Source organism: Pseudophryne corroboree, chromosome 9 (assembly GCF_028390025.1).
Source record: "Pseudophryne corroboree isolate aPseCor3 chromosome 9, aPseCor3.hap2, whole genome shotgun sequence".
NCBI lineage: Eukaryota > Metazoa > Chordata > Amphibia > Anura > Myobatrachidae > Pseudophryne > Pseudophryne corroboree.
This window is the reverse complement of record NC_086452.1, coordinates 78,074,596-78,092,247: the sequence shown is the minus strand read 5'-3', so window position 1 is coordinate 78,092,247 and position 17,652 is coordinate 78,074,596. Positions and strand designations below refer to the sequence as shown.

The window sequence follows — 17,652 nt, the reverse complement described above, 5'->3', positions numbered from 1 at the left end:
CTATGGAATCTCATAAATCTGTTCCATACGCTGCTGTCTACTGGTTTGTGATCCAGAGACTGTTCTCAAGGGTGTGGTATGGTATGCCGGCGGTCGTGCTCCCGGCGACCAGCATACCGGCGCCGGGAGCCCGACCGCCGGCTTACAGACAGTGTGGCGGGCTCACTGCGCTCGCCACGCTGCGGGCACGTATTTTATTCTCCCTCCAGGGGGGTCGTGGACCCCCACGAGGGAGAATAAGTGTCGGTATGCCGGCTGTCGGGATTCCGGCTCCGGTATACTGTGCGCCGGGATCCCGACAGCCGGCATACTGAAGACCACCCGTTCTGAACGCTTCATCCTATAGTGATTGCAGTTATAAAGCAATCTCCTGCTGCCTACTATAAAGTGAGATGCAACTGCACACTAATGTGCACACCATCCAGCTGTTGTGTGGCTACCCATCCCAGAAAGCACTGCCAGGGCACTCGAGAGCCTGGCTGGGTCCAGCTATTTTTCAGGGTGTGTGGCCTAATCCCAGGAAGCGTGGCCATGCACCCTTAGAAGAAACATACAGAAAAAAATAGTACTTTAAGCACCTCCATGGCCAGACTGAGGAGAAGAGCTGCTGCTGCCGGGTTAGGAGGGGGGCGGACCTGGACCCTCACTGGGCTTCTCCATCAGACCTGGGCCCGGGTACTTAGGGCACCCCCCGACCCGTTTCGGAGCCATTGAGCACTGCCACAGTTCCGCTATCAGGGCATGTTAAAACTGCATCCAAGCATGCTGGGATGGTTAAGCAGCAGCTGGAGGGCCGCTTAATGCCCACCCGTGCATTAGATACATCACAGAGGATACGATCACATCTGCGGATTCTCTGCCTAGTGTTACATCCAGACAAGACATTATTATTCATTTATTACCTCACAACGTACTATATTCAGGATCAAGGAAATGTTTACTGTATGCCTGTACTAGCAGTGGGAATGTAAGTGTGTTTTTATTTAATAGAACCTACTACAATCCAACTAAAGGCAGATGTTATGGCATATTAGGTGCATGACTGAAACATCAAATCGCTTTAAGTACAGTCTGAACCCCCTCCCACCCGACAAGACCGCTCCTCTAATCCCCCTCTCCTACCAAGCTGTCTGGACATACAGTATCTTAAATCCCACTATGAAAGGTTAATCTAGCACCATCTAGTGGCAATTTTCAAAAGTGAATCTCTGCTGCCCTACTTCACATTATAGGGGGGGTATTCAATCATATTTATCTTTAGAAATGCACAACTGCATGTAAGCGCTTTGCTTCAAACCCTCTGCCTCTCTGACTGTAGTGTGGAAACACAGTAGAAAGAAATCCGTATAACCCAGATTAAGGTGCCGTTAAGCACCCTGACTCCGCATATCCTGTGGTGCCTGCATTCCTAGACACAATTACCTCATGAATTTTAAATAAAATGTGGAATAGTTGAACGAGAAAATGCTGATGAATTCTTGGCTACAACATACCCCGTAGAAATCACATTTGGACAAATAATTTATAGAAACCACCATTGTCCTTCTGCTGCGTCCCCTATGGCAGTGCGGAGGTGCAGCTTCTGATAAATAAATACTAATGGGATATTCCTGAGGGACGGTCGTCAGCAGCCATTGTGAGGGACGGATTTGGCTTGTAGTAAAGCATCCTGAATCCTGAAATGCGTGCGGGACTCCATGGAGTAGTTCTTGTAATTGTGCCTGGGGGAGAAAGGTGCAAACATCAGGAACGTTGCTGGTAACATTAGGACTAATATAAAGCATATGAGCTCCCAACATTCATCTTGTTCCCTCCGAGAAAATATGTCTCCACAAACAGCATATTTCAGATTCAGTTCTCCTGTGAGAGATCGTTCTCCTCGGGCAAATTCTGATGTCAGTGTTGTTAGACGTCTTGTGTGCTGGGGGCACCTGTTAGATGGCCCTCACATTCCAGCTGTCATCAGCCCTGAAATTCTCTTATCTCCTGGTCGCATGAAAGAACATCTAGTATTATAGCCACCTAACAGCTGTAATTGCTCCTACATTGGGTGCATGGGACTAAATGTATGTAAGCAGATTTGTACGCATCTCTACGGCTGGATCAGTGCTACCCGTATGCAGGCTTGGACTGGCCCACAGGGATACAGGGGAAACCACCGGTGGGCCCTACTGCCTGGGGGCCCACCTCATGCTCTAAGGATCAGGTTCCAGACTGTGCACTTAATGTACATTATACATATGTTACCTTATACTGGAATATGGTGTATTTTCTACAGTGCATTGCTGTTATTAATCTGACATTAATCTGGTACATTAACACGCATGCAGCAGCTGAATTTACTGTATATATTTATTATGAGCCCAAACATTGCACTCTCTAATGGTTAGTCAAACCAATGAGGTGACAGGCCACACCCCCTCTGCAGACTGACCACACCCCTAACATAGGCCCCTACCACTGAATTCCCCCGGTGGGCCCTACATGCCCCAGTCTGACACTGGCCGTATGTTGTTACATGGCCGTCCTTATTATCAGTGGGCACTTGCGCCACCTCTGTCCCTCGTGCATGAGATCTGATAACAGGTGTAGTTACACCAACACACAACTTTGCATAGACAGCATGGCAACTCCCGTTACAGCCGAACAGGGTTGGACTGGCACATAGGGATACAGTGGAACACCCCCCCCACTTCCCCCGTGGCCCCTCTGCCTGGGGCCCGCTCCTCATCCTCTATGGATCAGGTTCCAGACTGTGTTCTTGAATTATACATTCTACATATGTTACCTTATACTGCACAGGTCTATGCTGTATTCTCTACAGTGCATTGCTGTTATTAATCTGGTACATTATCATGCACGCACTAGCAGTGTTTACGATATATATTTAATGAAGGGGCCCAAACCATGCACTCTCTAATGGTTAGGCAAAGCAAAGTGGTGCCTGGCCACACCCCCTCTTGAGACTGGTCACACCCCTAAACATGGGCTCCTACCACTACATTCCCCTGGTGGGCCCTTCATGCCTCAGTCCAACACTGCAGCCAAGAGTAGATGCGTTCAGTTTGCAAACAACCCTACACTGCCCATGTCGGCATCGGAAATGTTTACATTGTCATAATGTCGAAATTTCTCTTAAGGTTAGGGACAGAATCTGACTTAAATCACAGTATTGACATTTCAACAATGCTGACATCACATTAGTGTTGACATGGTCAGTGTCGGCCTTATGAACGTGTGTAAACTGTAAACACTGACAAAATATACCACGTAAATCTCCACTACTCACTTTGCATTTTCAAGTAGTTTTATGGCCTCCTGCCTCCTGCCCAGCTGCAGATACAACAGAGCCAGCTCCAGCCATGCATTGGGCACCAGGTATTCATCATATTTTATCTTCTTCTCACTACAGAGAACAAACAGTTACACAAAGCCTTCATGGAATAACTGCACCTTGTGCAGCAGACAACAGTGCCTGCACAATTCCTGATTGGTCTAGTGATTTATGTATTTGCAAAGTCATGAAGTCATTACTCATTCAGAATAGGTGGCGCTATCACTGTCTATGAACATCTGTTCATGTCTATAGAAAGCCAGATCTGCTCCCAATATATATGCATAACTCCAACTACTGTATGCCAATAAAATGTCCCTGTATGTGTTAGCGCATGTTTAAAGAAAAACAACCAATACTGTGTATTATAGAGTCCTCCTCAGTGCACACTCACTTTGCGGGAATGTATTTGAAGCACTCTTCTGCCTCAGAAATTCGGTCCAAGTACTTGAAGCAAAGGCCTTTGAGCAGCTTCACCAGACACTGATCATCCACTAGGAATTCGGAGGCTGACAAAGAGTACAAAGAAAGTTTATTTCCTACCTTTCCTTGGGAGAGTTAGACAGTCAGTCAGAACACAGGCGTTCCGCAGTGCAATATGCCATAGCAGGAGATACAATGCTATTAGACAGCTGTAAGGAGGCCGGAGATACTCTCTCCCGAGTTGTAGCCAATCAGTATCGTCTCCAAACCCTGACATTGAGCCCCCTTCATATTTTTGGGAAGAGTCTTTGCCAAAATATAATTGGTATATGTATACAGTACTGTGCAAAAGTTTTAGGCAGGTGTGGGGAAAAAAATGCTACAAAGTAAGAATGTTTTCAGAAATAGAAGTGTTAATAGTTTAGTTTTATCAATTAACAAAATGTAAAGTGAATGAACAGAAGAGAAATCTAAATCAAAATCAATATTTGGTGCTACCACCCATTGGGGTATATGCAATTCACGGCGAATCGCGGCAATTTTTCGCCGTTTTTTAATTCGACTAAATTCGCCAGGTGAATTCCAGAAGGTGGCTTCCGGAATTCACCATATTCAATGAAAAACGGATTCGCCAGAGTCGCAGGCGAAAATCGGCCGATTTGGCGGATTTTGCCGCGATTTTAAAAAACGGTAAAACACGGGAAAAACCCGGAAAAAAAAATGGCGTGGGGTCCCCCCTCCAAAGCATAACCAGCCTCGGGCTCATCGAGCTGGTCCTGGTTCTAAAAATCCGGGGAAAAATTGGCCAGGGATCCCCCGTATTTTTAAAACCAGCACCGGGCTCTGCGCCTGGTGCTGCTGCCAAAAATACTGGGGACAAAAAGAGTAGGGGTCCCCCGTATTTTTAACACCAGCATCGGGCTCCACTAGCTGGACAGATAATGCCACAGCCGGGGGTCACTTTTATGCCGTGCCCTGCGGCCGTGGCATTAAATATCCAACTAGTCACCCCTGGCCGGGGTACCCTGGGGGAGTGGGGACCCCTTCAATCAAGGGGTCCCTCCCCCCAGCCACCCAAGGGCCAGGGGTGAAGCCCGAGGCTGTCCCCCCCCATCCAATGGGCTGCGGATGGGGGGGCTGATAGCCTTTTGTGATAATAAAAAGATATTGTTTTTTCCAGTAGTACTACAAGTCCCAGCAAGCCTCCCCCGCAAGCTGGTACTTGGAGAACCACAAGTACCAGCATGCGGGAGAAAAACGGGCCCGCTGGTACCTGTAGTACTACTGGGGAAAAAATACCCAAATAAAAACAGGACACAGACAACGTGACAAGTAAAACTTTATTACACACTACCGACACACACATACTTACCTATGTTGACACGCCGACTGCCACGGTCTCCGACGATCCGAGGGTACCTGTGAAAAAATGATACTCACCTTCCTGCGTCCAGAGATAAATCCACGTCCAGAGAGATAAATCCACGTACTTGTAAAAAAAAAAAAAACACGCAAATACCCGCTCCATACCGGACTAGAAAGGGGTCCAATGCTTTCACATCAGACCCCTTTCTTCCAAATGCCGGGACATCACGTGACTCCTGTCACTGAAGTCCCTTCAGCCAATCAGGAAGCGCTACTTCCGTGGCGCTCACCTGATTGGCTGTGCGCTGTCTGTACTGTGACAGCACATCGCAAAGCCGCTCCATTACTTTCAATGGTGGGAACTTTGCGGGTAGCGGTGGGGTCACCCGCCGGTCAGCCGCTGACCGGCGGGTGACCTTACCGCTAGCCGCTAAGTTCCCACCATTGAAAGTAATGATGGAGCGGCTTTGCGATGTGCTGTCACAGTACAGACAGCGCACAGCCAATCAGGTGAGCGCAACGAAGTTGCGCTTCCTGATTGGCTTAGAGACCTTTCTGTGACAGCTGTCACTGACAGGTCTCATTCGTGGAAAGGTGTCCCATGTGTCAGCATGGGACCCCTTTCAGTCCGGCATGGAGCGGGTGTTCGGTTTGTTTTTTTGCCAAGTACGTGGATTTATCTCTGGACCATGGCTGGGGTGAGTATATTGATCTTTTCTTTTCAGGTATCCGTGGATTCTACATGGAGAAGAGGACCGATGTCGGCGTGTGAACATAGGTAAGTATGTGTGTGTCGACGTATGAAATAAAGTTTTACTGTCGACGGTGTGTGTGTCCTGTTTTTATTTGGGTATTTTTTTCCCAGTAGTACTACAGGTACCAGCGGGCCCGATTTTCTCCCGCATGCTGGTACTTGTGGTTCTCCAAGCACCAGCTTGCGGGGGAGGCTTGCTGGGACTTGTAGTACTACTGGAAAAAACAATATCTTTTTATTATCACAAAAGGCTATCAGCCCCCCCATCCGCAGCCCATTGGATGGGGGGGACAGCCTCGGGCTTCACCCCGGGCCCTTGGGTGGCTGGGGGGGGGGACCCCTTGATTGAAGGGGTCCCCACTCCCCCAGGGTACCCCGGCCAGGGGTGACTAGTTGGATATTTAATGCCACGGCCGCAGGGCACGGCATAAAAGTGACCCCCGGCTGTGGCATTATCTGTCCAGCTAGTGGAGCCCGATGCTGGTGTTAAAAATACGGGGGACCCCTACTCTTTTTGTCCCCCGTATTTTTGGCACCAGCACCAGGCGCAGAGCCCGGTGCTGGTTTTAAAAATACGGGGGATCCCCTGTCAATTTTTTCCCCGCATTTTTAGAACCAGGACCAGCTCGAAGAGCCCGAGGCTGGTTATGCTTTGGAGGGGGGACCCCACGCCATTTTTTTTTATGATTTCACCGTTCCAGCATAAAAAAAAAATAAAAAAAAAATAATATTTAAAAAAATATATAAATAATATTTGTGCCTCCAAAAAAAAAAAAAAAAAGTACCTAATCCCTTCTAATATAAATAGATCTGCTATTCCCCCCAAAAAAAAAACACAAAAAAAAACATGTTTAAAATTTTTTTATTTGTTTTCACCCTCCAAAGTGTGGCGGATTGAAAATGACGAATTTGCTGTCTAAAAGCACTGCTGTCGAATTTCCAAACTTGAATTGAATATGCTTTGGTCGAATTGCAGCACTTGTATCATTGCAGAAAAGTCGAATTTGCAAAAATTCGAATTTCAAAAAGTCGAATTTTGAAAGTCCGTTTTTTGGTCGAAAAGCACTGAATTGCATAGGCGATTTTTTTTTTTTTGGTCGAAAATGACCCGAAATTCGACAATTTCGGGAATTCGACCGCAATTGCATATACCCCTTTGCCTTTAAAAACAGCATCACAGCATCAAATCTTCTAGGTACACTTGCACACAGTTTGTGAAGAAACTTGGCAGGGAGGTTGTTCCAAACATCTTGGAGAACTAACCACAGATCTTCTGTGGATGTAGGCTTGCTCAAATCTTTCTGTCTCTTCATGTAACCCCCAGACAGACTCGATGATATTAAGATCAGGGCTCTGTGGGGGCCATATCATCACTTCCAGGACTCCTTGTTCTTCTTTACACTGAAGACACCTCCCTTATGGTATTGCATGATGGATAAGTAGCTGCCTGTATTTCACAGTATTGAGGACACCATGCTTACTTCCCTTTGAAATCGGACGATGTACAGTAGTGCCATCAGCACAGAACTGGCAGAAACCAGTGGGACTCAGGTACACCCATCTACTGTTAGGAGAAATCTGTCCAGAAGTGATCTTCATGGAAGAATTGCGGGCAAAAAGCTCTAGCTTCGACGTGGAAACAAGGCCAAGCGACTCAACTATGCACAAAAACATAAGAACTGGTGTGCAGAAAAATGGCAGCAGGTGCTCTGGACTGATGAGTCAAAATGTATTTCTCTATCGTCCTAAGTGGATGCTGGGGTTCCTGAAAGGACCATGGGGAATAGCGGCTCCGCAGGAGACAGGGCACAAAAGTAAAGCTTTTACAGGTCAGGTGGTGTGTACTGGCTCCTCCCCCTATGACCCTCCTCCAGACTCCAGTTAGATTTTTGTGCCCGGCCGAGAAGGGTGCAATTCTAGGTGGCTCTCATAAAGAGCTGCTTAGAGAGTTTAGCTTAGGTTTTTTATTTTACAGTGATTCCTGCTGGCAACAGGATCACTGCAACGAGGGACAGAGGGGAGAAGAAGTGAACTCACCTGTGTGCAGGATGGATTGGCTTCTTGGCTACTGGACATGAAGCTCCAGAGGGACGATCACAGGTACAGCCTGGATGGTCACCGGAGCCACGCCGCCGGCCCCCTCACAGATGCTGAAGCAAGAAGAGGTCCAGAATCGGCGGCTGAAGACTCCTGCAGTCTTCTTAAGGTAGTGCACAGCACTGCAGCTGTGCGCCATTTTCCTCTCAGCACACTTCACACGGCAGTCACTGAGGGTGCAGGGCGCTGGGAGGGGGGCGCCCTGGGAGGCAAATGAAAACCTTTAAAAAGGCTAAAAATACCTCACATATAGCCCCAGAGGCTATATGGAGATATTTACCCCTGCCTAAATGTACTAAATAGCGGGAGACGAGCCCGCCGAAAAAGGGGCGGGGCCTATCTCCTCAGCACACGGCGCCATTTTCTGTCACAGCTCCGCTGGTCAGGAAGGCTCCCAGGTCTCTCCCCTGCACTGCACTACAGAAACAGGGTATAACAGAGAGGGGGGGCAAAATAAATGGCAATATATATTAATATAAAAGCAGCTATAAGGGAGCACTTAATCATAAGGCTATCCCTGTCATATATAGCGCTTTTTGGTGTGTGCTGGCAGACTCTCCCTCTGTCTCCCCAAAGGGCTAGTGGGTCCTGTCTTCGTATAGAGCATTCCCTGTGTGTCTGCTGTGTGTCGGTACGTGTGTGTCGACATGTATGAGGACGTTATTGGTGTGGAGGCGGAGCAATTGCCAAATATGAGGATGTCACCTCCTAGGGGGTCGACACCAGAATGGATGCCTTTATTTGTGGAATTACGGGATAGCGTCAACTCGCTTAAGCAGTCGTTTGCCGACATGAGGCGGCCGGACACTCAATTAGTGCCTGTCCAGGCGCCTCAAACACCGTCAGGGGCTGTAAAACGCCCCTTGCCTCAGTCGGTCGACACAGACCCAGACACAGGCACTGATTCCGGTGGTGAAGGTGACGAATCAACCGTATTTTCCAGTAGGGCCACACGTTATATGATTTTGGCAATAAAGGAGATGTTACATTTAGCTGATACTACAGGTACCACTAAACAGGGTATTATGTGGGGTGTGAAAAAACTACCAGTAGTTTTTACCGAATCAGAAGAATTAAATGACGTGTGTGATGAAGCGTGGGGTGCCCCGATAAAAAACTGCTAATTTCAAAGAAGTTATTGGCTTTATACCCTTTCCCGCCAGAGGTTAGGGAGCGCTGGGAAACACCTCCTAGGGTGGACAAAGCGCTAACACGCTTATCAAAACAAGTGGCGTTACCCTCTCCTGAGACGGCCGCACTTAAAGATCCATCAGATAGGAGGATGGAAAATATCCAAAAAGGTATATACACACATGCAGGTGTTATACTACGACCAGCTATTGCGACTGCCTGGATGTGCAGTGCTGGGGTAGTTTGGTCAGAGTCCCTGATCGAAAATATTGATACCCTGGACAGGGACAATATTTTACTGTCGTTAGAACAAATAAAGGATGCATTTCTTTATATGCGTGATGCACAGGGAGATATCTGCACACTGGCATCACGGGTAAGTGCTATGTCCATTTCGGCCAGAAGAGCTTTATGGACACGACAGTGGACAGGCGATGCGTAGAGGAGTTATTTGGGGTCGGTCTATCGGATTTGGTGGCCACGGCTACGGCCGGGAAATCCACCTTTCTACCTCAAGTCACTCCCCAACAGAAAAAGGCACCGACCTTTCAACCGCAGCCCTTTCGTTCCTTTAAAAATAAGAGAGCAAAGGGCTATTCATATCTGCCACGAGGCAGAGGACGAGGGAAGAGACAGCAACAGGCAGCTCCTTCCCAGGAACAGAAGCCCTCCCCGGCTTCTACAAAAGCCTCAGCATGACGCTGGGGCTTCGCAAGCGGACTCGGGGGCGGTAGGCGGTCGTCTCAAGAATTACAGCGCGCAGTGGGCTCACTCGCAGGTAAATCCCTGGATCCTGCAGATAATATCTCAGGGGTACAGGTTGAAATTAGAGACAGAGCCACCTCGCCGTTTCCTGAAGTCTGCTTTACCAACGTCCCCCTCAGAAAGGGAGACGGTTTTGGAAGCCATTCACAAGCTGTATTCTCAGCAGGTGATAGTCAAGGTACCTCTTCTACAACAAGGGAAGGGGTATTATTCCACTCTTTTTGTGGTACCGAAGCCGGATGGCTCGGTAAGGCCTATTCTAAATCTGAAGTCCTTGAACCTGTACATAAAGAAGTTCAAGTTCAAGATGGAGTCACTCAGAGCAGTGATAGCGAACCTGGAAGAAGGGGACTTTATGGTATCCTTGGACATCAAGGATGCGTATCTCCACGTTCCAATTACCCCTCACACCAGGGGTACCTCAGGTTCGTTGTACAAAACTGTCACTATCAGTTTCAGACGCTGCCGTTTGGTTTGTCCACGGCACCTCGGGTCTTTACAAAGGTAATGGCCGAGATAATATTTCTTCTTCGAAGAAAAGGCGTATTAATTATCCCATACTTGGACGATCTCCTAATAAGGGCAAGGTCCAGAGAACAGCTAGAGATGGGTTTAGCACTATCTCAAGAGGTGCTAAAGCAGCACGGATGGATTCTGAATATTCCAAAATCCCAATTAATGCCGACAACTCGTCTGCTGTTCCTGGGGATGATTCTGGACACAGTTCAGAAAAAGGTTTTTCTTCCCGAAGAAAAAGCCAAGGAGTTATCTGACCTGGTCAGGAACCTCCTAAAACCAGGAAAGGTGTCTGTACATCAATGCACAAGAGTCCTGGGAAAAAATGGTAGCTTCTTACGAAGCAATCCCTTTCGGCAGATTCCATGCAAAGGGATCTGTTGGACAAATGGTCAGGGTCGCATCTTCAGATGCACCTGCGGATAACCCTGTCGCCGAGGACAAGGGTATCCCTTCTGTGGTGGTTGCAGGAGGCTCATCTATTGGAGGGCCGCAGATTCGGCATGCAGGATTGGATCCTGGTGACCACGGATGCCAGCCTGAGAGGCTGGGGAGCAGTCACACAGGGAAGAAATTTCCAGGGAGTGTGGTCGAGCCTGAAAAAGTCTCTTCACATAAGCATTCTGGAACTAAGAGCAATCTACAATGCTCTAAGCCAGGCGGAACCTCTGCTTCAAGGAAGACCGGTGTTGATCCAGTCGGACAACATCACGGCAGTCGCCCATGTAAACAGACAGGGCGGCACAAGAAGCAGGAGGGCAATGGCAGAAGCTGCCAGGATCCTTCGCTGGGCGGAGAATCACGTGATAGCACTGTCAGCAGTATTCATCCCGGGCGTGGACAACTGGGAAGCAGACTTCCTCAGCAGACACGACCTTCACCCGGGAGAGTGGGGACTTCATCCAGAAGTTTTCCACATGCTATTAAACCGTTGGGTAAAACCAATGGTGGACATGATGGCGTCTCGCCTCAACAAAACACTGGACAGATATTGCGCCAGGTCAAGAGATCCGCAGGCAATAGCTGTGGACGCGCTGGTAACACCTTGGGTGTACCAGTCGGTATATGTGTTTCCTCCTCTGCCTCTCATACCAAAGCTATTGAGGATTATACGGCAAAGAGGAGTAAGACTAGTGGCTCCGGATTGGCCAAGAAGGACTTGGTACCCGGAACTTCAAGAGATGGTCACGGACGATCCGTGGCCTCTACTTCTGAGAAGGGACCTGCTTCAGCAGGGTCCTTGTCTTTTTCAAGACTTACCGCGGCTGCGTTTGACGGCATGGCGTTTGAATGCCAGATCCTAAAAGGAAAAGGCATTCCGGAAGAAGTCATTCCTACCTTGATAAAGGCAAGGAAGGAAGTCACCGCGAAGCATTATCGCCGTATTTGGCGAAAATATGTTGCGTGGTGCGAGCAGCGGAGTGCTCCGATGGAGGAATTTCAACTGGGTCGTTTTCCTACATTTCCTGCAATCAGGATTGTCTATGGGTCTCAAATTGGGATCTATTAAGGTTCAAATTTCGGCCATATCAATATTCTTCCAAAAAGAATTGGCCTCAGTCCCTGAGGTCCAGATTTTTATCAAAGGAGTACTGCATATACAGCCTCCTGTGGTGCCTAAGGTGGCACCGTGGGATCTAAATGTAGTTTTAGATTTCCTCAAATCCAATTGGTTTGAACCACTAAAGAATGTGGATTTGAAATATCTCACATGGAAAGTGACTATGTTACTGGCCCTGGCTTCGGCCGGGAGAGTATCTGAACTGGCGGCTTTGTTTTATAAAAGCCCTTATTTAATTTTCCATTCGACATAGGGCAGAGCGGCGGACGCGTCCGCATTTTCTCCCTAAGGTGGTATCAGCGTTTCACCTGAACCAGCCTATTGTAGTGCCTGCGGCTACAGACGACTTGAAGGACTCCAAGTTGTTGGACGTTGTCAGAGCCTTAAAAATATACATTTAAAGGACGGCTGGAGTCAGAAAATCTGACTCGCTGTTTATACTGTATGCACCCAACAAGTTGGGTGCACCTGCTTCTAAGCAGTCGATTGCTCGTTGGATTTGTAACAAAATTCAACTTGTACATTCTGTGGCAGGCCTGCCACAGCCTAAATCTGTTAAGGCCCATTCCGCAAGGAAGGTGGGCTCATCTTGGGCGCCTGCCCGAGGGGTCTCGGCATTACAACTCTGCCGAGCAGCTACGTGGTCAGGGGAGAACACGTTTGTAAATTTTTACAAATTTGATACCCTGGCAAAGGAGGACCTGGAGTTCTCTCATTCGGTGCTGCAGAGTCATCCGCACTCTCCCGCCCGTTTGGGAGCTTTGGTATAATCCCCATGGTCCTTTCAGGAACCCCAGCATCCACTTAGGACGATAGAGAAAATAAGAATTTACTTACCGATAATTCTATTTCTCGGAGTCCGTAGTGGATGCTGGGCGCCCATCCCAAGTGCGGATTATCTGCAATACTTGTACATAGTTATTGTTAACTAATTCGGGTTATTGTTTAGGAAGCCATCTTTCAGAGGCTCCTCTGTTATCATACTGTTAACTGGGTTTAGATCACAAGTTGTACGGTGTGATTGGTGTGGCTGGTATGAGTCTTACCCGGGATTCAAAATCCTCCCTTATTGTGTACGCTCGTCCGGGCACAGTACCTAACTGGAGTCTGGAGGAGGGTCATAGGGGGAGGAGCCAGTACACACCACCTGACCTGTAAAAGCTTTACTTTTGTGCCCTGTCTCCTGCGGAGCCGCTATTCCCCATGGTCCTTTCAGGAACCCCAGCATCCACTACGGACTCCGAGAAATAGAATTATCGGTAAGTAAATTCTTATTATTATTTGACTGTAACAGAAGGCAGTTTGTTTGCTGAAGGGCTGGAGAGCAGTACAATGAGTGTCTGCAGGCAGCAGTGAAGCATGGTGGAGGTTCCTTGCAAGTCTGGGGCTGCATTTCAGCAAAAGGAGTTGGGGATTTGGTCAGGAGTAATGGCATCCTCAATGCTGAGAAATACAGACAGGTACTTATCTATGCAATACCATCAGAGAGGCACCTGATTGGCTCCAAATTTATTCTGCAGCAGGACAATGACCCCAAACATACAGCCAATGTCATTAAGAACTATCTAAAGCATAAAGAAGAACAAGGAGTCCTGGAAGTGATGATATGGCCCCACAGAGCCCTGATCTGAAGATCATTAAGTCTGTCTGGGATTACAGGAAGAAACGGAAGCATTTGAACAAGCCTACATCCACTGAAGATCTCTGGTTAGTTCTCCAAGATGTTTGGTACAACCTCCCTACCTAGTTCCTTCAAAAACTGTGTGCAAGTGTACCTAGAAGAATTGATGCTGTTTTGAAGGCAAAGGGTGGTCACACCAAATATTAATTTGATTTAGATTTCTCTTCTGTTCATTCACTTTGGATTTTGTTAAATGATAAAAATAAACTATTAACACTTCTATTTTTTAAAGCATTCTTACTTTGCAGCATTTTTTTCACGGCTGCCTAAAACTCTTGCACAGTACTGTATTTGTGTGTGTGTGTCTATGTTCATTCAAGGGAGAAAATCTGATCACACTATGCACCTCAATGTTTGACCATGGTCCCGCCATCTTACATCTGATGTTAGGACAGTATGACTGATACAAGGCGCAGTCTAATGGCCGTGAGGTGAAGCATGACTGAATGTAGGAGGATCTAGCAATTATTCAGCAGACTGCGCATCTCTGTTCAGCTCTGTGCCAGACGTATCCTGGGTGTACGCACATAAGAGAAGTGTCTTATTGGCATGTTGTGAGTGAGTCGCAAAATATTCTGAGTGGTGCCTATACCAAGAGAACACCTATATCACTCATATCTCACAGCCAGCACGTGGAAGGTGTAACTGGCAATCATAGTAATGGCAGCTGCATACCCGCCAACATTTTGCACATAAAAATCGGTACAAATTAGGAAAGGGGGCGTGGCCATGGTAAAGGGTCGTGGTCACGCCCCTTTTCGGGTTCACTACGGGTGGCCGGCGGTCGGGCTCCCAGCGACCAGCATCCCGGCGCCGGGAGCCCGACCGCCGGCTTACCGACAGCTTGGCGAGCGCAAATGAGCCCCTTGCGGGCTCGCTGCGCTCGCCACGCTACGGGCACGGTGGCGCGCTACGCGCGCCACACTATTTTATTCTCCCTCTATGGGGGTCGTGGACCCCCACGAGGGAAAATAAGTGTCGGTAAGCCGGCGGTCGGGCTCCCGGCGCCGGTATACTGAGCGCCGGGAGCCCGACCGCCGGCAAACAGAAGCCCACCCCCCTTTTCCTATACTTTCAAGAGAAGTTTGGAGAGCCAATAATCGGTACAGACCATAAAAAAGCTTCTGTACCTGCTAAAAATATACAGTTGGAGGGTATGCAGCTGCCCCAGCAGATGGAGGCTGGGGACAGCGCAGAGATCCGTGTGACTCACAATACGGCTGGATACTCCCGCTAGACTGCTGTTCGAGGCCGGCGTCTGGAATTTCAGGTGCCAATCAGAATCAGGCTCACTATTTGTTATCATCCTCTCATCCAGCTTTAATGGTGTATATTATGTACCAATAGGCTTACCGTACTACAAAATCTAACAACTTTATCCATTTATCGCTAATGCAGGAATATGAATTCTGTGCATCTTAGTCATACCTCCCAACATCCTGAAGTCAGGAGTCGGAACTTCTTATGCACCGAAGGTGCGCTTCTGAAAAGGGGGCATGGCCTCTGTAAAAGGGGAGTGGCTTCACGGGCCATGCCTCCATTTTCCATCACTGTTCCTCTGTCTCATCTCATCTATTCACAATAGAGCAGTGAGTGACAGGAGCCTCCCAACTGCCTCCTCCCACCCCCATTGCAGGACACTGTGGCCAACAGGGGAGACAGCGGGACAGTCCCCAAAAAAACGGGACTGTCCCGCAAAAATAAGGACAGTTGGGAGGTATGTCTAAGGGGTAAAAAGTAAAACTGTATACATTTGGTGTTCTCATCTACAGTATGGGGGAAGCATTTTTCCAGTGCACACCAGTTATCCTGCGTTTCAAAACAGGAAGTGCCATTGTAAGTCAATGGAAAAGACACAACGGTCAGCTACAGGATCAATTTATAGGGCGAGATTCAGTTAGCAGTGACCTTCTGACAGAACCTTGATCTGAATAGACTCTCCCACATAGCACTTATATTATTCTGAATCTTCATAACATATGATTTCCTAACAGATTAATATTGATCATTTTATGAGAAATTGGGAGACGCAAGAAATTCTATAGCAATTTAAATGATAGCAAGTGGGAGATGCATCAAACATTTGAGAGAAGTGCAGAAGTGGCCAATGCAACAATCAGCTTCTTCCATTTTTTAGACTGTTTCTATGGGCAACTGCTTCACGTTATCTGTCTCAAAGGTTTAACACATCTCCCTTTAAGTCAGATGAATAATACAGTGTAACTCATAGGAGCTACTTATCCCCACATGCAAAAACACCCCAGATATGAGTGCTTGCCTTAAACTATATGACTTGCTACCTGCAGCTCCTTCCAGAGCCTCCTCTGCCAGCGTCAAAGTCATTAGCATGGCCTCGGTGAGATCACGCTGCTTTCCAATCACTGCATAGCCGTTCCAGATATACATCATCTCCTGGAATATGAAAGACATCACCTGTACAATGCACTCATTACACCAGAACCCTGCATGAATCAGTGACAGTATATAGTAGTGTTCCATAAATCCAGCCCTTACGCACACACAACAGCTCATGGTTCCAGAATTTGTCACTGTGGGAACAGGGTAGTTTCTGACCCAGCCAACTATACTAAGTATAAGTGTATGACTAAATAAGCATTGCTATAGAAGTTAAGGAGGCATACTGGTTAGATACCTCCTTTACAAGAATCTGCAGAAGTTAAGGCACAGTTATTTCCTCCAAAACCTAATTGACAAGGACCCCATACACAAGTTCGACACTCGATTTCCTTTTGAGCTCCCCGGGAGGCCTTCATACGATTTGCCACTTAATGTGCCATTTTTTAAATGCGATTTATCGCATGTATAGGACTCCCGGGGAGCTACCGGTGGGGAACAGGCTGTGGTAGCAGCAGGAGGCAGGAGATTTCAAAACTCCTATTTAAATGAATGAGCGGTAGCTAATTCATTTGAATAGGAGTTTTGACATCTCCTGCCGCTACCGCAACCTCTCTCTCCGGCGGGGGGAGGATTGGATTTTGGGGGGGGGTCACGGAGGTGCAGAGCAGGGAAAACACCTCTCCTACCCGGTGCTTCCCCACTCTGCAGACTATTGGTGTGTGCCTGCAGTGCGGCCCGCTGACACACACCTACGGCCCTGATCGGATGTGATGTGTCACTGATGCATCCGATTCCGAGAGATCATATGTGCTGCACATATGATCTCCAGGCTCCGATGTGCACAGACACGCTCATTGGATCGGATCTCAAAGACATCCGATTTGGCCTGTTTTCATCCGATATATCGGCCCGATCCATCGGAATCGGATAAAAACAGGTCAAATCGGACCTGTGTATGGGGGCCTTAAGTTGTACTAAGTCACTGACTAATAGTATCACTTATGTGAAGAGAAAAGTACTGGGATAATTGACATTTTCATTCTAAAAAGTGATTAAAGGGACTATAGATATCTACACCCATCGGCAATAACATTAAAACCACTGAAAGGTGAAGTATATAACACGGATTATCTCATTACAATGGCACCTGTCATGGGGTGGGATATATTAAGCAGCAAGTAAACACTCAGTTCTTGAAGTTGATGTGTTGGAAGCAGAAAAATGGGCAAGCGTAAGCATATGAGCAACTCTGACAGGAGCCAAATTGTGATGGCTAGACAATTAGGTCAGAGCATCTCCAAAACGGGAGGTCTTGTGGGGTGCTCCTGGTAAGGTGTTTAGTTAATGCCAAAAGCGGTCCAAGGGAGGACAACCGCTGAGCCAGCAACAGGTTAATGGGCACCTAAGGCTTATTGATCCAAGTGGGGAGTGAAGGCTGGTCAGTCTGGTCCGATTCCACAAAAAAGTACTGTAGGATGCACTATGAGAAGAAGGCAAGCCAGCAGAGGCAGTGTGATGCTCTGGGCAATGTTCTGCTTGGAAACCTTGGGTCCTGCCATTCATGTGGATGCTTCTTTGACACATACCACCTACCTAAATATTGTTGAAGACCAAGTACATACTCATGGCAATGGTATCCGTGATGTCAGTGGCCTTTTTCCGCATGA

The 17,652-nt window shown here is 47.7% G+C and overlaps 1 protein-coding gene across 2 annotated transcripts in view; it reads right to left on the bottom strand.

Annotated features, from left to right (window-relative positions):
- Positions 1-284: 284 nt before the first annotated feature.
- The window catches only part of TTC39A (tetratricopeptide repeat domain 39A), a 179,401-nt gene continuing 162,033 nt past the window's right edge, over positions 285-17,652 (bottom strand). For both annotated transcript variants that reach the window (XM_063939557.1, XM_063939558.1), the window contains 4 exons: positions 15,928-16,039; positions 3,729-3,843; positions 3,290-3,406; positions 285-1,721 (listed from right to left, as the gene is read on the bottom strand). In XM_063939557.1, the coding sequence (XP_063795627.1) occupies positions 1,625-1,721; positions 3,290-3,406; positions 3,729-3,843; positions 15,928-16,039 (441 nt within the window). In that variant the 3' untranslated portion in view covers positions 285-1,624. The remainder of the gene's footprint in view (positions 1,722-3,289; positions 3,407-3,728; positions 3,844-15,927; positions 16,040-17,652) is intronic.